Source organism: Diadema setosum, chromosome 13 (assembly GCF_964275005.1).
Source record: "Diadema setosum chromosome 13, eeDiaSeto1, whole genome shotgun sequence".
Classification (NCBI taxonomy): domain Eukaryota; kingdom Metazoa; phylum Echinodermata; class Echinoidea; order Diadematoida; family Diadematidae; genus Diadema; species Diadema setosum.
In genome coordinates this window covers 14,408,420-14,426,467 of record NC_092697.1, presented here as the reverse complement: position 1 = coordinate 14,426,467, position 18,048 = coordinate 14,408,420, and the positions used below count along the sequence as shown (strand labels likewise).

At 40.3% G+C, this 18,048-nt stretch overlaps 1 protein-coding gene across 1 annotated transcript in view; it reads left to right on the top strand.

Annotated features, from left to right (window-relative positions):
* The window catches only part of LOC140237351 (receptor-type tyrosine-protein phosphatase delta-like), a 193,369-nt gene that overhangs the window by 165,224 nt on the left and 10,097 nt on the right, over positions 1-18,048 (top strand). The window contains exons 13-26 of the mRNA XM_072317287.1: positions 4,228-4,345; positions 4,972-5,163; positions 5,561-5,653; positions 6,079-6,366; positions 7,127-7,435; positions 8,021-8,127; positions 9,005-9,215; positions 9,726-9,828; positions 10,541-10,853; positions 11,695-11,864; positions 15,220-15,323; positions 15,917-16,014; positions 16,818-17,117; positions 17,918-18,043. Of these exons, the coding sequence (XP_072173388.1) occupies positions 4,228-4,345; positions 4,972-5,163; positions 5,561-5,653; positions 6,079-6,366; positions 7,127-7,435; positions 8,021-8,127; positions 9,005-9,215; positions 9,726-9,828; positions 10,541-10,853; positions 11,695-11,864; positions 15,220-15,323; positions 15,917-16,014; positions 16,818-17,117; positions 17,918-18,043 (2,532 nt within the window). The remainder of the gene's footprint in view (positions 1-4,227; positions 4,346-4,971; positions 5,164-5,560; positions 5,654-6,078; positions 6,367-7,126; positions 7,436-8,020; positions 8,128-9,004; positions 9,216-9,725; positions 9,829-10,540; positions 10,854-11,694; positions 11,865-15,219; positions 15,324-15,916; positions 16,015-16,817; positions 17,118-17,917; positions 18,044-18,048) is intronic.

Here is an 18,048-nt window from a genome sequence, read left to right as displayed (position 1 = left end):
TACAAAAATGATTTATTCCTGCTTTTATTGCAAATAGCTAGCTTTTTCCAGTTTTTTCCCCATTCTGTCTTTTCAATTCTCTGACTCTCTCGGTCTTTCTGTCTCACTTTACAAACATGTATTCCTGTGACCTGTCCCCCACATTTCGCAGACCAAATGATCTTTACTTTGTAGATATCAAGTTCAAAGTTTATTGAAGTCTACGAGACTGCAAATATTACAGCATTACTTTAGTGATCATAACTTCCTTGTTGTATTAATGATTTTCCTACATCAAGTTGCTTAGCTGTACCCATTTTAGATCAAACGTTGTCTTCTGTCGGGGAAGTAGTCCCTTTAAACTGGAATAATGAGAAAGCAAAAATTACCCCGCTTGGTTCTCGATGTTCTCAGATCTTGAAGAAGTCAGGAGTTCTTCTAAAAAGTTTTTATACCAAAGACAAAATTTTTCCAATCCAAAGTGTCATGACATGATGGCACAACAGGTCACAGCAGTATGTGTGTTCTGATTTGGAATTTCTGCGACATAGACATGATAAAATAAGTCATATATAGTCTTTTACGGATTTCCCCCTGACCCTAGTGGTCATGCAGGGACAAATATTTCTCAATTTAGAAGCAAAGTCCCACCGCCCCACCCCACCCACAAGGAAAAATACTCTTCAAGAGACTTGCTCAGCTGTGGCCACTAGTTGGCTGTGATTATTTGAGCTGTGCCACAGATGTCAGATGTGGTCATACGAAGCTGATTACAGCGCATCTTACAGTTAGCACATAGCTACTAATCACCATCTAACAAATTGTTGAGTTGGAACGACCTTTCATCACTCTGCCGTATGCATCTTATTTTCTTTAATATTAACATTTTTTTCTTATTAACCTTTAAATTTTTTAACAACCAAAAAATTTGGATATGAGTAACTGTCATGTTTTGCACCACTAATGTTGATTGCACTAAACCTGTGCTTAGGGTTCACAAACATTTGCACTCACCCCTAGGTGTTTAATTGGTGTTTTTTGTTTTTATGTGTCAATTTTTCCCCCACACAATCTCATGGATAAATGGAGAATGCAGACTAAATTGGATTCAGCAGTGATTAACACAAAGAAAACTTTTTTTCCCCTTATTGATTGTGGAAAATTTCCAAATCAAGAAAATGAATTGCTTTTGCACCTTGGCAGGAATTTTGCTTAAATGCAGCATTTGTATATTTTACAGAGAACAAAATCATCTCAGTTGTCTATGCTGTGGCTTATTTCCATCCACCTGCATAAAGCTATGAATACATAAAGCTATAAAGCAGCAAATGTTATCATTGTCATTGTCATATGCTTTTAACGCTAAATTTGCACACTCATTGTATGCCTCCAAAGGAGACATCAAGCGCAGATCCATTAGTACTTAAGCAATTAAATGCAAGACAAATGATATGTGCTGAAGTTTGCAGTCCAGTTTAGGAAAGCAAATATTACTTTAAAAAGTTATATTCCTCTCCATCAATTCGTTAAGTTCCTAAACTCTATAATGATGTTCTATTTGAAGGGAATAGATCACAAAGTGTGTATCATGTGTGTATCACTAATGTGCTTCAAATGCATATGGAATTTTCTGTCGTTATATCTTCAGCTCTAGATTTTCAAACAAATTTTGCTGTTGTGCAACAATGCTATTTCAGAATTGCAGATTTAGTATTGTCCCTACTTTTGTCATATTTTTTCCTGTTTCTTTCTGTAATTTCTTTAATAGCTGGGCTAAACTGATCTAGCCACGACATACACTAACTCTCTGGAACTTAGATTTTGTTTTTCATGATTTTTGTTTGTTGGTTAAGATACGTTATGAAACTAATGATAAACCCACAACTCACAGACTAATAAGGCACAAGTCATTCATGAAGAGGTTACATCGGCGCTGCTCACTCATGCAATTTGTTGGTAGATTTGATATTTTCTTCGAGCTATTTTGTTGTGCTTTAATACATTATTGACACGATTTCTGATCATTGTTGGTTGGTTACTGCTGGTTTCTGAGTTGGTACTGTGAAAACAAGACTGATAGAAGCTGCACAGCCCCCCCCCCCCCCTTACCCCACCCCGTAAACAAAGTTTCCTTTGGACAACTTCTTTCAAGTTTTTACCAGAAAAAGCCTAATTCATCTTACTTGCTTGGGGGGATACGCTTATTTTCTTAAAAACTTTGTTTGCGCTTTATTCAAGTAGGGCTTATCAGTTCCTCCTCTTCAAGAAATGCCCCGTGAATTTGGAGAGTCAAATAAATAGTAGATAAACATGAATGTGAGAAATTTGAAATAATCTTTCAAGTCGCTGATTCCCTGATACAGTACGTAACATGTTCGTTGCCGTTCTCCCAGATTGAATGTACAATGTATTTGATGTTTGCGTGTTGTGACAAGTCGCGATATTGCACTCCGACAGATATATGATGATGGGGGTTCATTTTTTTCTCCCTTTCCTGTTATACTAATAAGCATGATTTCATGCAAACTCACTGCACTGCCTTCCATCCTAGCTTTTTTGCATGAGCTCAGCACTGCACTTCTGCCTTTCCCACATGTGACCAGACATATCTGCAAAAACAAAAACAGAAACAAAAAGAGGCAAGCAGCACTCCTTCATTTAATTTCTTGCATTTTTTGTCTGCTTCTATCTCCAATCAGGATAGGTTTGTTGTGAACCCCATTAAGTTCTTTTTCAGTAATGTGATTCCTGTAAGCCCTGTTGTTAGCGAGTTATTTGTCTGTTGTGATAACGCAAAAGAAAAAAAGATATGATGGTCAAATTGAACTAACAAATCTGTTTAAAAGGAATCCCAAATTGAATTTACAAATATTGCAGAATATATGATTTTTGACAATTCAGTGCCCATTTATGTAGTAATGAATGTATTTCAAAAGAGGCAGATTTCATTTTTTTGGGTTAAAACACCATAAAACTAATGGAAAGATGTTTTAGATGGTAGAGTACAGTCTTTCCCGACTATGCCAGCAGATGGAAGACTGTAGAGAGCAGTGTAACAGCTGACTTCTCAGTTCACATTTAAAATCTTTTCTTCTATTTCACTCCCCAAAGAGCTCACTCCATTCTCGCTTCAAAGCTGAACACATGCGTGAAGTGGCAGTGTTAACACCAGCATTGAGTGAAAGATTTTTCCCCTCCACATCCAGCTACAAGTACAATGTACCAATTTTTGTGCTGTACTCTTTGGTTGTTCTTGTTAATAATAAAAAGGGAATTGACCTCACATTGAGAGTTTTGTGAGAAGTATTGGAGTGGGATTTGTGTGGTTTGCAGTGCATATTGTGGTCTTTGCTGTGTGAAAATGTTAATAGTGATAGACAAGAAGTGCCTCAACTTCAAGGAACACAAATTAAAAATTCTGCCAAACCCCTCCACTCCCCCCCCCCCCCTTTTGAAAGTTATGGTTCCTAATTGTGTATCAAAACACCCAGCATACTGGTGAGTTCTATTAAGATGAAAGATTAATGTTGCCATGTTTTTTTTTGTTTTTTTTTTTTTATTAAGGTCAGCTCTTGTATCATTACAAATGCCACTCCAGCATTAGAAAGAGAAATTGTTCCCCAAAACTGCCTGATTACTACAGTACGCCCAATATTCTTTTTTCTTTATGAGGTTGAATCTTCTGATGTACAAGTTAAAACTGTCATATATCACTACAGAGACCAGATACTTTTAAGAGACTGTCTCTATTTTGTCAGGTATCAAGGAGTGTCCATCTGTTCTGCAAAGTGAATTTTTGGGGGGCTTTTTGCACAAAAACAGTATACAAATCATTACCACAAATGGGACAGTTGCTTGATAGAAGTCACCTCTATTCCTTGTAGTAGACTTCATGCATATGCTGCTCGAAGCCTAGAACCATTCATATAATCTCATCAGACACTAATTTATCATCTAGTTTTTAGTCTTGGTTAGTAGTGAATTATACAGAAGATTAGTGCTGTATCCAGAATTAATCACTGCCTAGTCTTAAATTTACTGCTTGTTCCATGTACATGTGTATCCTTGCCAGATCTAGTTTATGCTCGTAAAAGTTTTTTGCATTAGCAATTAGATATATATAACTGCACAACTGCAGTGTACATGCCATACATGCATAATCCTTAAATTGCAGTGAAGAATGTCTACATTGTGCATCATTTTCTCGCCCTCAATGTTTGATGGCCTTCATCTCTGTCGCACACCCAGGTGGCTGTCCTCGACAACTTGCTGCCCAAAACGTTCTACTCCATTGAGATCGCCGCGTTCACGGTGCGCGGGGACGGAATGCGAAGTCCCACCGTGGTCCAGCAGACACCGGGCCAAGGTTGGTGTATACCTACTGGTCCTCTTTCTCTCTGCGCCAAGGAATAAAAAAAAAAAAAACAACAACAAATGATACTTTTCTCTACCAAAAACATGTTTTCACTAGCTCTGATCTAGTGATAGAAGTTTGAAATTATGCACACAGCGCTGCCAAGTATCCCTGATTCCATAGACATGCCCCCAAAACTCAAATTTCTTCCCTGACTAAAGAGTTTTAAAACCCCTCCGATTTGAGAATCACATGTGGCCAGTGAGTTGCATTCCACACGCAAGTGTCATTAAAGTGAAAGCTATTTGAAAGCTCCCCGATATTTGATCTGTGAATGTTGGCAGTGGTGTGTGAGATGCACTTTATCTGTAAGTCACCTAGTGATATGTGTGTACCTGTGCATATGTGTGACTTATGCCCATCTGACGTACCATTCGGGGCTTTGATATATCCCATTCTTTTAGTTCGATAACATTATATTAGCAAGGTCTCAATTCAACATGTTGAAAGACAGTTCACAAAAATTGTTCTTCCTCTTAAATACCCCTCCCCCATCCCAGAAGAAACGAGAGCGTAAGGTATGATTTGATTGCCACTCACCAACCTGACACTGTCAATCTTTTCCAAACGCTTCATAGTTCCCAGCGTGCCGAGACAATTCACCATTGTCGAAACCGCTGATGGCATGTACCGTGCGTCGTGGACACCGCCAACCGAGACACATGGCCAACTAACTGATTATCGCCTCACATACGGTCCGGAGAATGGACGTCCACTCTACCTGGACCTTGCTGTCTCGTCCTTCGAGTCATATGACTTTGATGATCTTCGTAAGTTCTTCCCTTTAAGGCTTTATTCCTCCCTTCTTCTGTTTTGTTGTTGTTGTTTGTGATTACATTTGTCTTTTGTATAAATTTTATTGGATTTTACATCTACGGCCATAATGTGTTCCTTTTATATAGAGTTTAAGATATGCCCAAAGTAGTTTTATCAAGAATGTGTCATATCCACACTCTGTGTTCAGTTACTAGTGTTCAATATGAGAGATCTGGCTGTAAGCTTTCTTGCATTACAACACACCCAAAAAAAAAAAAAAAAAAAAAATCTGTCTTGTTTGCTACATTATCAATTAAGTCATTACAAGCATTTATACTTTAAGAAACAACCTGGGGAAAAAAAAAATGTCCAATGAATTCACGTTTCCTTTCATCTGTCCATGACCAACAGGTCTTGGAACACGATACGAGTTCCGGCTGAAGGTGAGCAACCAGGAGGGGTTCAGCCCTGAAGTGACCGCCTTTGTCACCACACCTGAAGGAGGTAAGTTAACTCTGCAGTGGTGTATGTTGCAAGTGAAGGTGTTGTTACGGTATTATGCCAACTGTTATATTTCTAAACAAATTAGACACAAACTTGAATTAAGGTGGGCCCAAAGCTGCTTAGTGGATCTCCAAAGGGACTTGTGTAACAACTTCAGTTGATATCCATGAAGTGAGATTGCTTACCAACTGCTGTATTTCTAGACAAACAAGAAAAAAAAAGTGGAACTAAGTTGGACTTTGAGCTATCTTAACGGAACTCCAAAAAGACCCTAGCAACAACATTGGTTGGCAGTCTGTGAAGTATTCCGTAATTTCTGTAAAATCTGTCAATAATTGGCGTCGAAATGCCAGAATGCCAGAATCTTGATAACGTGAAAGATATATATATATACACGCTGTAATTGTAACTTTTGCTCTTCCCAGTTCCCGCCGGGACGCCCATGAACGTGACTGCGGAGGCGCGCAGCAGCAGCACCATCTTCGTCTCGTGGGACCCGCCCCTCGAGGAGGAGAGGAACGGCGTCATCACCAAGTACACGGTGCGCTACTCCGCCTCCAGCGCCATGGAGATGTCCAATCGCACCACGGCGACCAGCATCACCCTCGGCGGGCTGAGCCCCAACACCGAGTACTACGTGGAGGTGCGGGCCCACACCAGCATCGGCGGCGGGCCCTACAGCACCAAGGACATCGCTACCACGATGAGAGAGGGTGAGGGTGAGGGGAGAACTGCCTCCCAAACACACAAATAACAGACACACAGATAACAGACACACACACACATACTTTGTACATACTCCTCATCTCTCATCCTCTCTTTCAGGAATGATAGTGATATTCAGTTCTTTGAAATGCATGATACTGGAAGATACGAGTCTGTATGGGTGTATATGAAAACAAAAAGCATACAAAATTGTCAATTTTCAAAGTATTTTACTAACATATCATCAGACATCAAAAAGGATGAGTATGTACACAAATTTCAATTTATCAAAATCTGTGATACATCTGATGTTTAGGGGGAGATTATTCCCGAATGACAATGCCATTTTACCAAGACTTATCACCAAATGTCTCACATTTCACGCTTATTTTAGACAGGAGATTCTTTGACTTTGAACGCAGATTACAACAGGAATGGTATGGCTTGATGAGTTCACTGAGATAGGCAGGAGCATTTCCATGAAAGCATTTGAATGCCAATGTCAGAAGCAGTCAGTTCACGTTCATTTTGTACATATGTTGTCATTTGAACACATCAGTGGTAGTAATGTAACAATGTTTGCTCAGTCATTTCAAATATGGGAGTTGCCATGAATATCAGAGGATTTTTTTTTTTTGGTAAGTATCACTTCTTCCCAGGGATCAGAACCCCGAGAAAGAGTTTTTGTAAAGTAATATTTGTGTTGTCATTTTTCCCTTGAGACAGTGTCATCTCACTTGCCATTAACGTCCTTGTTCCTCCTTACAGCCCCTTCCTCAGCTCCCCTCAACATCCGCTGCTCGGAGCCCGGCGGCTCCCGCATCGAGGTCAAGTGGAACCCGCCCAGCAACGTGCCCAGCTCGGGCCCCGGCTACAACTACATGGTCTTCCACACCAACAGCGCCGACGCCTTCAGCGAGGGGCGGTGGGGGCGCCCCATCTCGGCAGGGTCGCGCACGCGGACGGAGCTCCACGGTCTGCAAGAGGAAACGACGTACTACATCGCCGTCAAGCTCCAGACTCCGGAGGGGGATTCCCCCATCTCCGATACCATCAGCTGCATGACGGGAACATCAGGTAGAGTGGGCGTGGCTGACATCATCAGTCCTGTCCCTCTCATTCTTGTTAAAAACATAGATTTGAAATTATTACGTCCCTTTTTGCAAACCTAAAAATTATATTCCTTTTATAAGCTGGTATATTGTAGAAGTGAGGTAGGTCATTCAGATCTTTTCTCAGAACTATAAAGCTGTAAACTTTTAATGATGGAGAGGAAACAATAGGGCATACTACAGATTTCCGATGAATTTATTCGGACCAAAAAAAAAATTCCATCGCTGTTAACAGCACAAGTGGAGAGTGCACTCTCAAGAGGTTTTCATTTCTTCTTTAAAAACACCAAGTTGTATTACAGTTAGGTTTTATACATAACGTGTGCAGACATTATTCTTCAACCATGGAACATTTTGTGATGTTTGCTGAAGGGATATAAGGGCTGTAAGTGCTTTGTTCGATAGATGACCAACTGTTTTGGTGTTTTGTTTATTTGTGATTTAAGGAAATACCTTGAAACCAGTCACTTGTGTGCTGGAAAAATACAGAAGACTGCCCTGTAAAGCAGCAAATCCTCATTCTTTTACCCTTGGCTCTTCCCCCATGTAGCTCCTACTCAGCCTCGCGGATTCAACGCCGAAGTCTACGGCGACAACACCATCAGGCTGGAGTGGATGGCGCCTGCCGATATCCCTGGCAAGCTGAAGGATTACGTGGTGAGTGGTCAAGGTTTTGATGAGAAAAACATGAAAAATCATGGGTAAACGGGGAACCCCCATTAGAATAAATTGGCTTTCGTTTTGGAAGCAGTGGCTACATCTGGATCTAGATGGATAGTGGGCAAGTTTGCATTGTATCAAAGTGCTTCCATGGTCGGAGGAGAGAAAAATGCTTTCATGGACGTTTGCAAACTTGTCACAGGATTGTTCTTGGATGGCTCCCATGTTGGGTCCAGAGGGACTGATGACTTTAAGCAAGAAATTAGCTGTTTGATTTAAGATGGGGATGATTGGGTGACCTCACTATCCTGCAATCCTCTTCAAAGGGTATCGAACTATATGACAGATGTTAAAGGTTACTCTTTGGAAAGGCAGTTTTACTCAGAGATGTTGGCAGTCTGTGGCACTGTCCCAATGACCCACCATGTCAGTTCTGTCTTGTGAAAATGTGAGGACAAAGTGATAAAGGATGATGACTGAGTAAGATAATGCAAACGTGCCTGAAAGCCAGAGAAAGTGGGACTTCAGTACTTTGTCAATATTGACAAAAAAAATATTGTCTCCTCATCCTCATTCTGTTTCTCCCCTCCTTCCCTTCATCTTCCTCCTTCTATTCATTCTCCCCCTTCTCTTCATCTTCCTCCTCCTCCTCCCCCTCCTCCTCTTCATCTTCATCTTCCTCCTGCCCCTCCTCCTCTTCATCTTCTTCCATCTCCTCCTCCTCCTCCTCCTCCTCCTCCTCTTCATCTTCATCTTCCTCCTCCTCCTCCCCCTTCTCCTCTTCATCTTCATCTTCTTCCTTCCCCTCCTCTTCATCCTCCTCCTTCTCCTCCTCCTCTTCCTTCTCCTCCACCCTGTCTCCCCCCCTCCCCAGATTTCCTTCCGAACCAGCCCCAGATTCAGGAAGGAGCACCCGACGTACTACGACAGCGGGCGCGACATCGAAATCCTCGCCACCGAGAACCACCTGACCCTGGCCGGCCAGATGTTCAAGTCCAACATGGAGTACCAGTTCAACATCACAGCCCGCCAGGAACTGGCCGAGGGACCGCCAGCGATCATTCTGGTCCAGACCAAGGTCCAAGGTTAGTCTTAGGATCAGGACCTGCTTGACTCTAGTACTCCCAAGTGTCCAAGTCTAAATGTTTTCCAGAGAGGAATGTTGTAAGGCACACACCACTGTATAAATGTACAGTGGAGAGCTGTGATATATTTCTACACCTGATGTGCTGCTGTTAGCATATGAGTTCGCTAAAACAGCTGATGAAGTTGCTGTGTATATTTTAGTTGACTGGTAATGAGGCATTGCAATAAACATATGTTTTTCAGTAAGTCTCTGGTATTTCCTGCCTGTGTATGCTAGAGCCCAGAAATTCACACAATGATTCGCTGAACGTTAAGAATCTTAGCTAAATCTGTGTCCGTCGGTGATCCAGTTTCACCAAGATAATGTTTGAATACCTGCATGCCACTCTGTACCAGACTTTGCTCTACATGCAATTTATTTGAAAGAGGAGAGATGTCCTTTTGCAACACAAAAGCCATCCATGTCGAGTTAACGCTACTCACTGCCCTCGAATGTTGTGTGCATGCAGCTCTGCAGTCCGTGCCTACCCCAGCTGTGGAGAACTACACGATGACCGGCAACATGATCAAAGTCAGCATCCCCCAGGTTGGCTTCCAAGGAGCCCTCCTCGAGTGAGTAGTGCCTTTTCCTGCTGCTCTCTCTGGTTGTGTGTGTGTGTGTGTGTTGGATTCTTCCCTTTACCAAAAAGAATAAAAAATGAGCAGCCAAAGAGATTGTACAGGCACAAGAGTATGCACTGGCCATGCGCCTGCATATCTGAACTATTGACACATCCAAAATTGAAGAGGGAGCATGCTCAGTGATTAGAGAATTGATGGCAGTCTACGTTAAAGTCATATCTTGTCATTCATATCAGGAATGTTTTCTTTTTTTGCTAAATCAAGGTTTATTTTCAGAAATGCAATGATGTTTCATTGTTCAGATATTCAACAGTAAGTTTCTTTAATAATTATCATATCATTGAATCATTGAAAGTAATTGCTGAGAGTCTAGACCTTTTTTTTTTTTATTCACCAAGTAAACAATTGAAACTTGAACGTAGACTAGAAGATTATTTAGCATTGTGACGTTTGAACATTATAATTATTTGAGCATTGTGATGTAACTACAACAGCACGTGGATGACTGAGTCGAAGATTGGGAGTCAAGCACAACAGTGTGCTGCCATATCCTGTACAGTGACTGTACAGGATCCAGGCATATGACAAGCTCATAACCCAAAATGGCAGCTCCCTAAGTAGACAGAGTGATCGCAGTCAAAGCCAGCAACTGTAGGCGTGCAAGCAGATGTGTGATGTTTGATTTCTATTCTCCCCTGCCTAGTTTCATGTACGTGATCGTGATTCCGCTGGGAATCGACGAGAACGGCAGCCCGCTGGGGCCGGCGATGTCTCCCAACGACATCAAGACCAGCCAACTCCTCGGCGGTGCCCGCGCCCGTCGCAGTCTGCGGGATCGGCGCCAGTTGACCACCGGTGGCGAGCCGTACATCACCGCCAAGCTGATGGGCGACAAGCTGCCCTCGTCCTTCGTCATCGGCGACAACAGCGAGATTAACGGGTTCAAAAATAAGCCCCTGGAACAGGGGAAGTATTACGTCTTCTTCACTCGCGCTGTCGTTCTCAACGAAAACCAGGTGAGATCATGTGCATTTCTGCTATGCATGCATTTGAAAATAATACCCAGTGTGATGTGTCTCTTTAACACCAGAATGGTAGACCTACAGCAATGTTTGTGATGTTTTTTCACGCTTATGTCATAGATATTTCAATTTTTTTTTGTTTCTTCTTTCATTGATTTCATTGATATCAAAAATAATTTCAATCGTTATGATGTTGATATTTGATATGTTACAAGAAATGATGCTGCTGCTGCTGCCATCATAAATAATCTTCTGCACTGATGGTGAAAAACAAATGTAGCCGTCGTCTTCATGATAGGAGTAGAAGTAGCAGTACAATTTGCAAGTGTGTCAGTGTGAGTTTGAAATCTCATTCCAGTAATATTTCTGATATGCCATCCATTGCCAAAAGTTTATTTCATGTTATTTCTGCAACATTTTCATGACACAAATATCAGTAGATAATTGCAGTGGTCATAAAGAGCAAAATATCTTCCATAAATGTGTAATATATGAAATATACAATAATAGATTCAGAGACATATATGAAAATACTATAGTATATAGATGGGGATTTGGGATTTTTTTTTTCTGCGCAAATTATATGATGGAATAAATTGTTTATTTATAATGACATTAGCTAAGATTACCCTTTTTACCCTTGTGATAAAATAATAAACTGGTCACAGGGGTTACCAAAAGAACAAACTTGCTTGACAAGATGACTGCCCGTGTACACGGCCGCCTGATGAATATTCTGAAAGGTTAATCTCTTGATTAATGAAATAAACGGTGACTGACTTTTACATGCCCTGGATGTTTTGTCCATGTGTGTGTGTGTGTGTTTGTCTTCCAGACTGAGCTAGAGACCTCAAGCCCCTACTCAGCCCCCGTCAAGGCGGAGCCCGCTCCTCCTTCCCCCACCGCCCAGGCCAAGCAGGACAACCTCACCCTCTACATCGCCGCGGCGATCGGCGGCATCGTGGTCATCCTGCTGGTGGTGCTCCTCATCGTCTTCATCGTCAGGTACGACGTCCGCATGTGGTGGCGTCAAGCTTTTGACAGCCTAGCCCCCATCCTCCTCCCCTTACTTTTCTGCAGGGAATGTCCTGCATGCCAACCCTTGTGGAACTCAATTCCTCAGAATATTTGGTGGGCGATGAAAATTTGGCAATTGTTGAAAAGTGTGCTCCTTGTTAACATCAAATAATATCTCATGCTGGCATTTCAAAGTGCAAGCAAAGTAAGGTCTCATGAAATATAAAAGAGCTTACAGTTCTAAGAGGAATTGAAAATTTATTTAATGAAAATTGGTTTTGTAATGTCTGAGATTTCCAAAAACAAAGAGGTCCTAATAAAAGGCGAGACCCACCTTTTATTGGGACTACTTAGTTGTACTTTGTTTTTGGATATCTCAGCCATTTCAAAATTTCTAATTATCTCACAGAAAGGTAAAGTTTAAATCTCATGTCAACCAAAAAACTGTACCCTTCCCTTTAATAAAAGTAAGAAAAAAAAAGGATTTATGCAAAGGTGTGACCCTAACAATCAGTTTCATTGTGCATGGTTAAAGATATAGTCATATGCCATAGCAATACCATTATTTCTCTGCGTGTATCATATGCTGAAAGAAGAAGAAGAAGAAAAAAAAAAATATATATATGTGCTTCCGTTCAGAATTACATGTATCAGCTTGCTCGTCATAATGGCTTTTGTAGGACTTGTGCATGCTGGCACTTTTATGCTGACTCGGAAGAATCCATAAAATTTACATTTGCATGTTTTCCAACTAGTTATCTCTGAGAATCACATTTCATGAAGAAAGATCAGGAAACTTGTGGGATTGCTTTGATTGGTTCTCTGCAATTTTAATGATGCCAGATCCATCTTACTTCTCAAAAAAAAAGAAATAATAATAATAATAATAATGATGATGATGATGATGATGATGATGATGATGATGATGATGATGATGATGATAACAATAATGATAATAATAATGATGATGATGATAACAATAATAATTTATATGATAATGGTCATGGTTCAGCAGTAAGAGTCATGATTCCAATTTCTGTCTCAATTTCTTGACCATTGGACAAGAATTCAGTTATCAAGACAGAGAACTAGACATACATGTATCATATCAATGGTACCCCATTGATGTAGAATGCCTAATCCACATTCTTAAACACTGACCCACATGCCTATTGTTTTATATCCCCTTTTATTTCATGAATGTGCTATTGCATGTGTATGTACATTTGCTTTAAAAAAAATCATACAAGACATGTATATCATGGATTTATATTATTTGACTACATCACACCCGTGTATGGTGTCCTTATGGCAAAAAAAAAAAATGCTACAAAATAACATATGTTTGTATTTGATGTTTCTTAGCTTTGTTTTCAATGTTTGTTCAGTTTATTGTGTTTGATTTATTATTCTTTGTGCACTGCTTAAATAATCAGTCATGTGCTTTGCTAACAATACCCTTCCCTCCCTGTTCTACCCTTCCCCCCAAAATAATTACCTTGCTTTGCTGCCCTGCCCGGTGAACGTTCCCTTCTCATCCCCACCATCCGCAGGAGGTAAATATTCACACTAATGAAGAGATGTGTTCACCAATCTCCTCCCATTATACTGCCTTGAAAATCATGTGCAAAGGGCTTCAGTGTGCCTGTACTGATTTGTAATTTTAAAAACGAATCAAAATTTCAATTGTTATTTCCTATATTTCCTACTAAATGGGGGTCATTTAGAGCAATTTTAGCCATCAAAGCTGCTCCTGAATGCAAACAATGGGCACATGGTTTGGTCGTTTTGAAGAAAATCTTTCTGTGAAGTTGTTGTTAGTTATTTGAAATTCAACTCTGATTTCCGTTGGAGTTTTATCCTTTTGGAGAGTGCTATAGAAGGTTCAGTTGACTTTGAATGCCCGTTGTATTGTTTACATAAGCTATGGATATGCCTTTATATCATCAAAAAGAGCAAGTATGGAAAGTCAGAAAGAATGCCCATCACCTTATGCTATGACAAACAAATAATTGCAACTGATTGACAAATTGCCCAATATCGACTTAAAAAAATTGTCAATCATTTCCAATAAAAACAAACTGAAGCAAGAATTTTGTTTAATGTAAAGAAATTATCCTTTGGAAAATGATGTAAGATCTGATTAGTAAGAATTCATGCTATTTTTTTTTTAAATCCATCATCAACATGCTATCTCTGAAGAAAGAGAAATTAAAAAAAACACTTTATTCTAATTCAAAACTCCTGCATGAGTTTGAGGTTTAATCGACCCTCAAGCCACCTCTAATGACACCCTCTTCCCTCCCCTATACTCTTCCCACTCCTCCATGTGATGATTGCCTTCCATCCTGCCTGGTGAATCTTCCCCTCTCATCCAACCCAAACCATCTGTAGAAGGAGGTAACTATGACATGCTAACTGAACAAAAAATAATAACTACTCTCATGTAATTCCATTAATTGCTTACGTGCAACCATATTGAGTTCTCATAAAGCTCACAAACTCATTTTACTTTGCACTTGCTGCATAGGGTATGCAGTGATTGGGGGGGAAAAATGAATATAATTATACATGTATGTAAACCTTTGTCCTAACAGTAATAAGTGAATGTGATATTTTACATTAAAAAATTGTTATACAACATCATCAACTAAGAAAATACAGGATAGCTATCTGTATGAGGACATCATAGGAATTTATAACCCCCCAAACAAACAAACATAACAAACAAACAAACAAAACAAAACAAAGAAACAAACAGTGGAATTTTGCAAGTTTTTTCCCTTATTGTTGGCTTGCTTGCTGTTTGTTGAAAATTGTCATGTCATTCTGAATGTTTCTGTCAGTTGGTATTTTGGAGTGAAAACATGATTCTAACATGTTAGATATTATTTGTTTTGTAGAATTTGCATTTGCATGATACTTGAAAGAGGGATTAATTTTTGTAGTTGCTGGTGCATGTAATGAAATTTGTTTTGCTCAATAGTAGTGCTACTTTATATTATTTAGTTGCCTGTTCGCTGTAGACACTGCAGTTTTGTGTTGGTATAATAATTCATCAATTATAATTTATCATGTTACTGTAGACAGAAAAGTATACATGTATCTAACACTACGATCAGTTATCGTTACACCTGCTTACTAAGCTTACCCATATGACATTTATGTTTCTAACAAACTTTTGCTGGATGTAATGAAAAATCAAAATATTCTATGCCTGACATTTTAGAATTTTATTATGAAATGAGGAGTGTAATTGAATACATTAAAACTAAACAACAAATGCTGAAAAAGAATGAGAGATACCGGTAGTCAAGTCACTGGTGATGCCTTTGTCTCCTAGGCGACGAGAGCCACACCCGCAGAGCCCCAGCAAGAGGAAGGAGACTGTGGAGAGCAATCTTGCAGACCCGGTGGAGATGAGGAGACTCAACTACCAGACACCTGGTGAGTCTCGAGGGGCGGGGTCAGGCGGGGTCAACAAACTCTGCGCATTATGCCTCTTTCGAAGGGGGAAGTGGGACTGAGAATTAAATGCAGAATAGGTTCCGCCGCCCTTGATACAAACTTCAAGATCATATTGCAAAATGAGGAGTGTAATTGAGAAGAGAGAGAGAGAGAGAGATATGTTTTCTTTTCCTTGAGGACTGGTTGCCAGACCCATATTGTTCTCTTGATCTCTTTGTTCTCTGAAACACTTATATCGTGAAGTGACGTTCACACTTTAGATGGGGTGATATCATTATATACTGGAAAAATATTAATGGGAGGGGCAAAATGAACATATACGTGACTCATATATTGATATATATATCTCTCTCTCCTTAATGGTTATTTTTTTTGTGTGTGTATGTGTGTTCTCTTTGTTGTGTGATACACATATCTTGAAGTGATATTGTCTGTTTAATTGTTGATGATATTACAATATACTGAATGCCACTATAAAATGGGAGGGGCAAACTGCAACATATTCTTATATGTGATGCATATATATATTTATGTTAAATATCTCTCCCTCTATTTCAATTCCTTCCTACCAGCCATGATGTCCCACCCTCCCATCCCCGTCTCCCAGTTCTCGGAGCACATTGAGAGGCTGAAGGCCAATGACAACATGCTCTTCTCTCAGGAATACGAGGTAAGGGGTCAAAGGTCAGATGTCATCTTCCATATACTGCTTTTTGTATATCAGCGCCATTTAGATACATATTTATATCAGCCAATTCCGCTCAAGTTTTGCTAGATATGCAAGACTGAAGGATGATTTTTTTTTTCACATGTTTGTCTTTTTCAAGATTTTTTTCAGATAATCAACAGATGAAAGCCATTATGACCTACTGATTGTGATTTGCACAAAGCTCATTTTTAGTTGAATGTAATGTAAGGTCAACAGGAAGTATGATCATCAGTGAGATATTATATTTCATTGTTCCCGCCAGCTGTTGTCAAAAGGCTACAGTTATATTTAAGACATATTGTGACAAAGTTATGTCTTACTTTTATTGTGAACTAATGTGTATCAGGCAATATATACTTTGATATGCAGTGATATTATATCATCTTAGTGTGTTCTAAAGGATGTGATGTTGTATCCTAGCGTGTATAGCGGATGTAATATAAGATTACTGTTTCACAAATCCACTCCTAAATTGTTGAGATGCAAGAATTGCCAATATAGGTATAACCTCTCTGCTTCACAACAGTTAAACTGTCTGTTGGGATCTGTTAGCCACAGATTGCTCAACATGTGACAGGAACTTATATCCAGACCATGCAGAAATGATGGTTAGTTAAAAGTTATTGATGTGACAGCATGAAGTGGTTGTTCTATGAATAAAATGATTGAAGTACAGTTAGTGGTTCTTATCAATGCTCTTGTGTGGAGTGTGAGAAAGCAGCAAGTATTAACTGAGCTTCCTTCACATCACTCCTATCTCCTAGTCCATTGAGCCAGGCCAGCAGTTTACGTGGGACCACTCCAACCTGGAGACGAACAAGCCGAAGAACCGCTACGCCAACGTGATCGCCTACGACCACTCCCGCGTCATCCTGTCGCCCGTGGAGGGGCTGCCGGGCAGCGACTACATCAACGCCAACTACTGCGACGGCTACCGCAAGCAGAACGCGTACATCGCTACCCAGGGGCCGCTCCTGGAGACAATGGCGGACTTCTGGCGGATGGTGTGGGAGCAGCGCACCAACACCATCGTCATGATGACCAAACTGGAGGAGAGGAATAGGGTGGGTTTTTATCTGCCGGATGTCAGTCAATAGCTATCTCTCTCTCTCTCAGGGGAGTCATTGGTCACCAGAGTCGTGCCAGTGGTGAACACTGGGTAGTCTTCCCTCCTGTACACATCCACATCAATCTTTTTTTATTGCGAGGCTTGCAATAGAGTACCAAGTTGTGATGTCATTGCTGTTCATCACCACGGAAACTGGTTCTAAACGACCTCACACAATGGCCTGTTCCGTGAACAATATTGCTGCTAACCATGCTCACACCTAATTCCAACCCAAGCTTTACTGTACCAAAAGGCTGTAATGTTATCTCTGTGGTACTCTGTTGCTCTGAGTTGCAATAAATACAGATACCGTGGCAATTGTGTGAACGTACAAAGCTTTTGTGTGGCTGTTGCCAGAGTTACAGCTGGCTGTTATTATCAGCTATGATTTGTTGTAAGGTGATTTGTGAAGCACGGCCTTCAACTTGAGATTCTTTGTAAACCTGTGTGAGAAGATTCTTCTGACTGAAAGCAGTATCAGATTCAAACGTCCCTTACTTACAATATATCAGTAAATCCTATCATAAGTGTGGAAGCCCCTCAAACTGATTTCAGAAATTGTTTCCCCCATGTAATCTCTTGTAATCCTCAGATTGATAATCAGAGTTGTTTTCAAAGTGATTGGTTTCAGTGCCGTCAGTTTGTTTCTTTATTGCTCAGTTCAGGCAGTGTATTCATGAGATCATAGATAAACAGTATGCAGAACATTGCAGATGGAGTAAATATCAAGTTGAGTTTAAAATCTTGTTCTTGCAGGTTAAATGCGATCAGTACTGGCCTAGCAGAGACCAGGAGAAATACGGCTTCATTCAGGTCACTCTCCTGGATACCACAGAGCTGGCGACTTACACCGTCAGATCCTTTGCCTTAATCAACCTCAAGGTGAG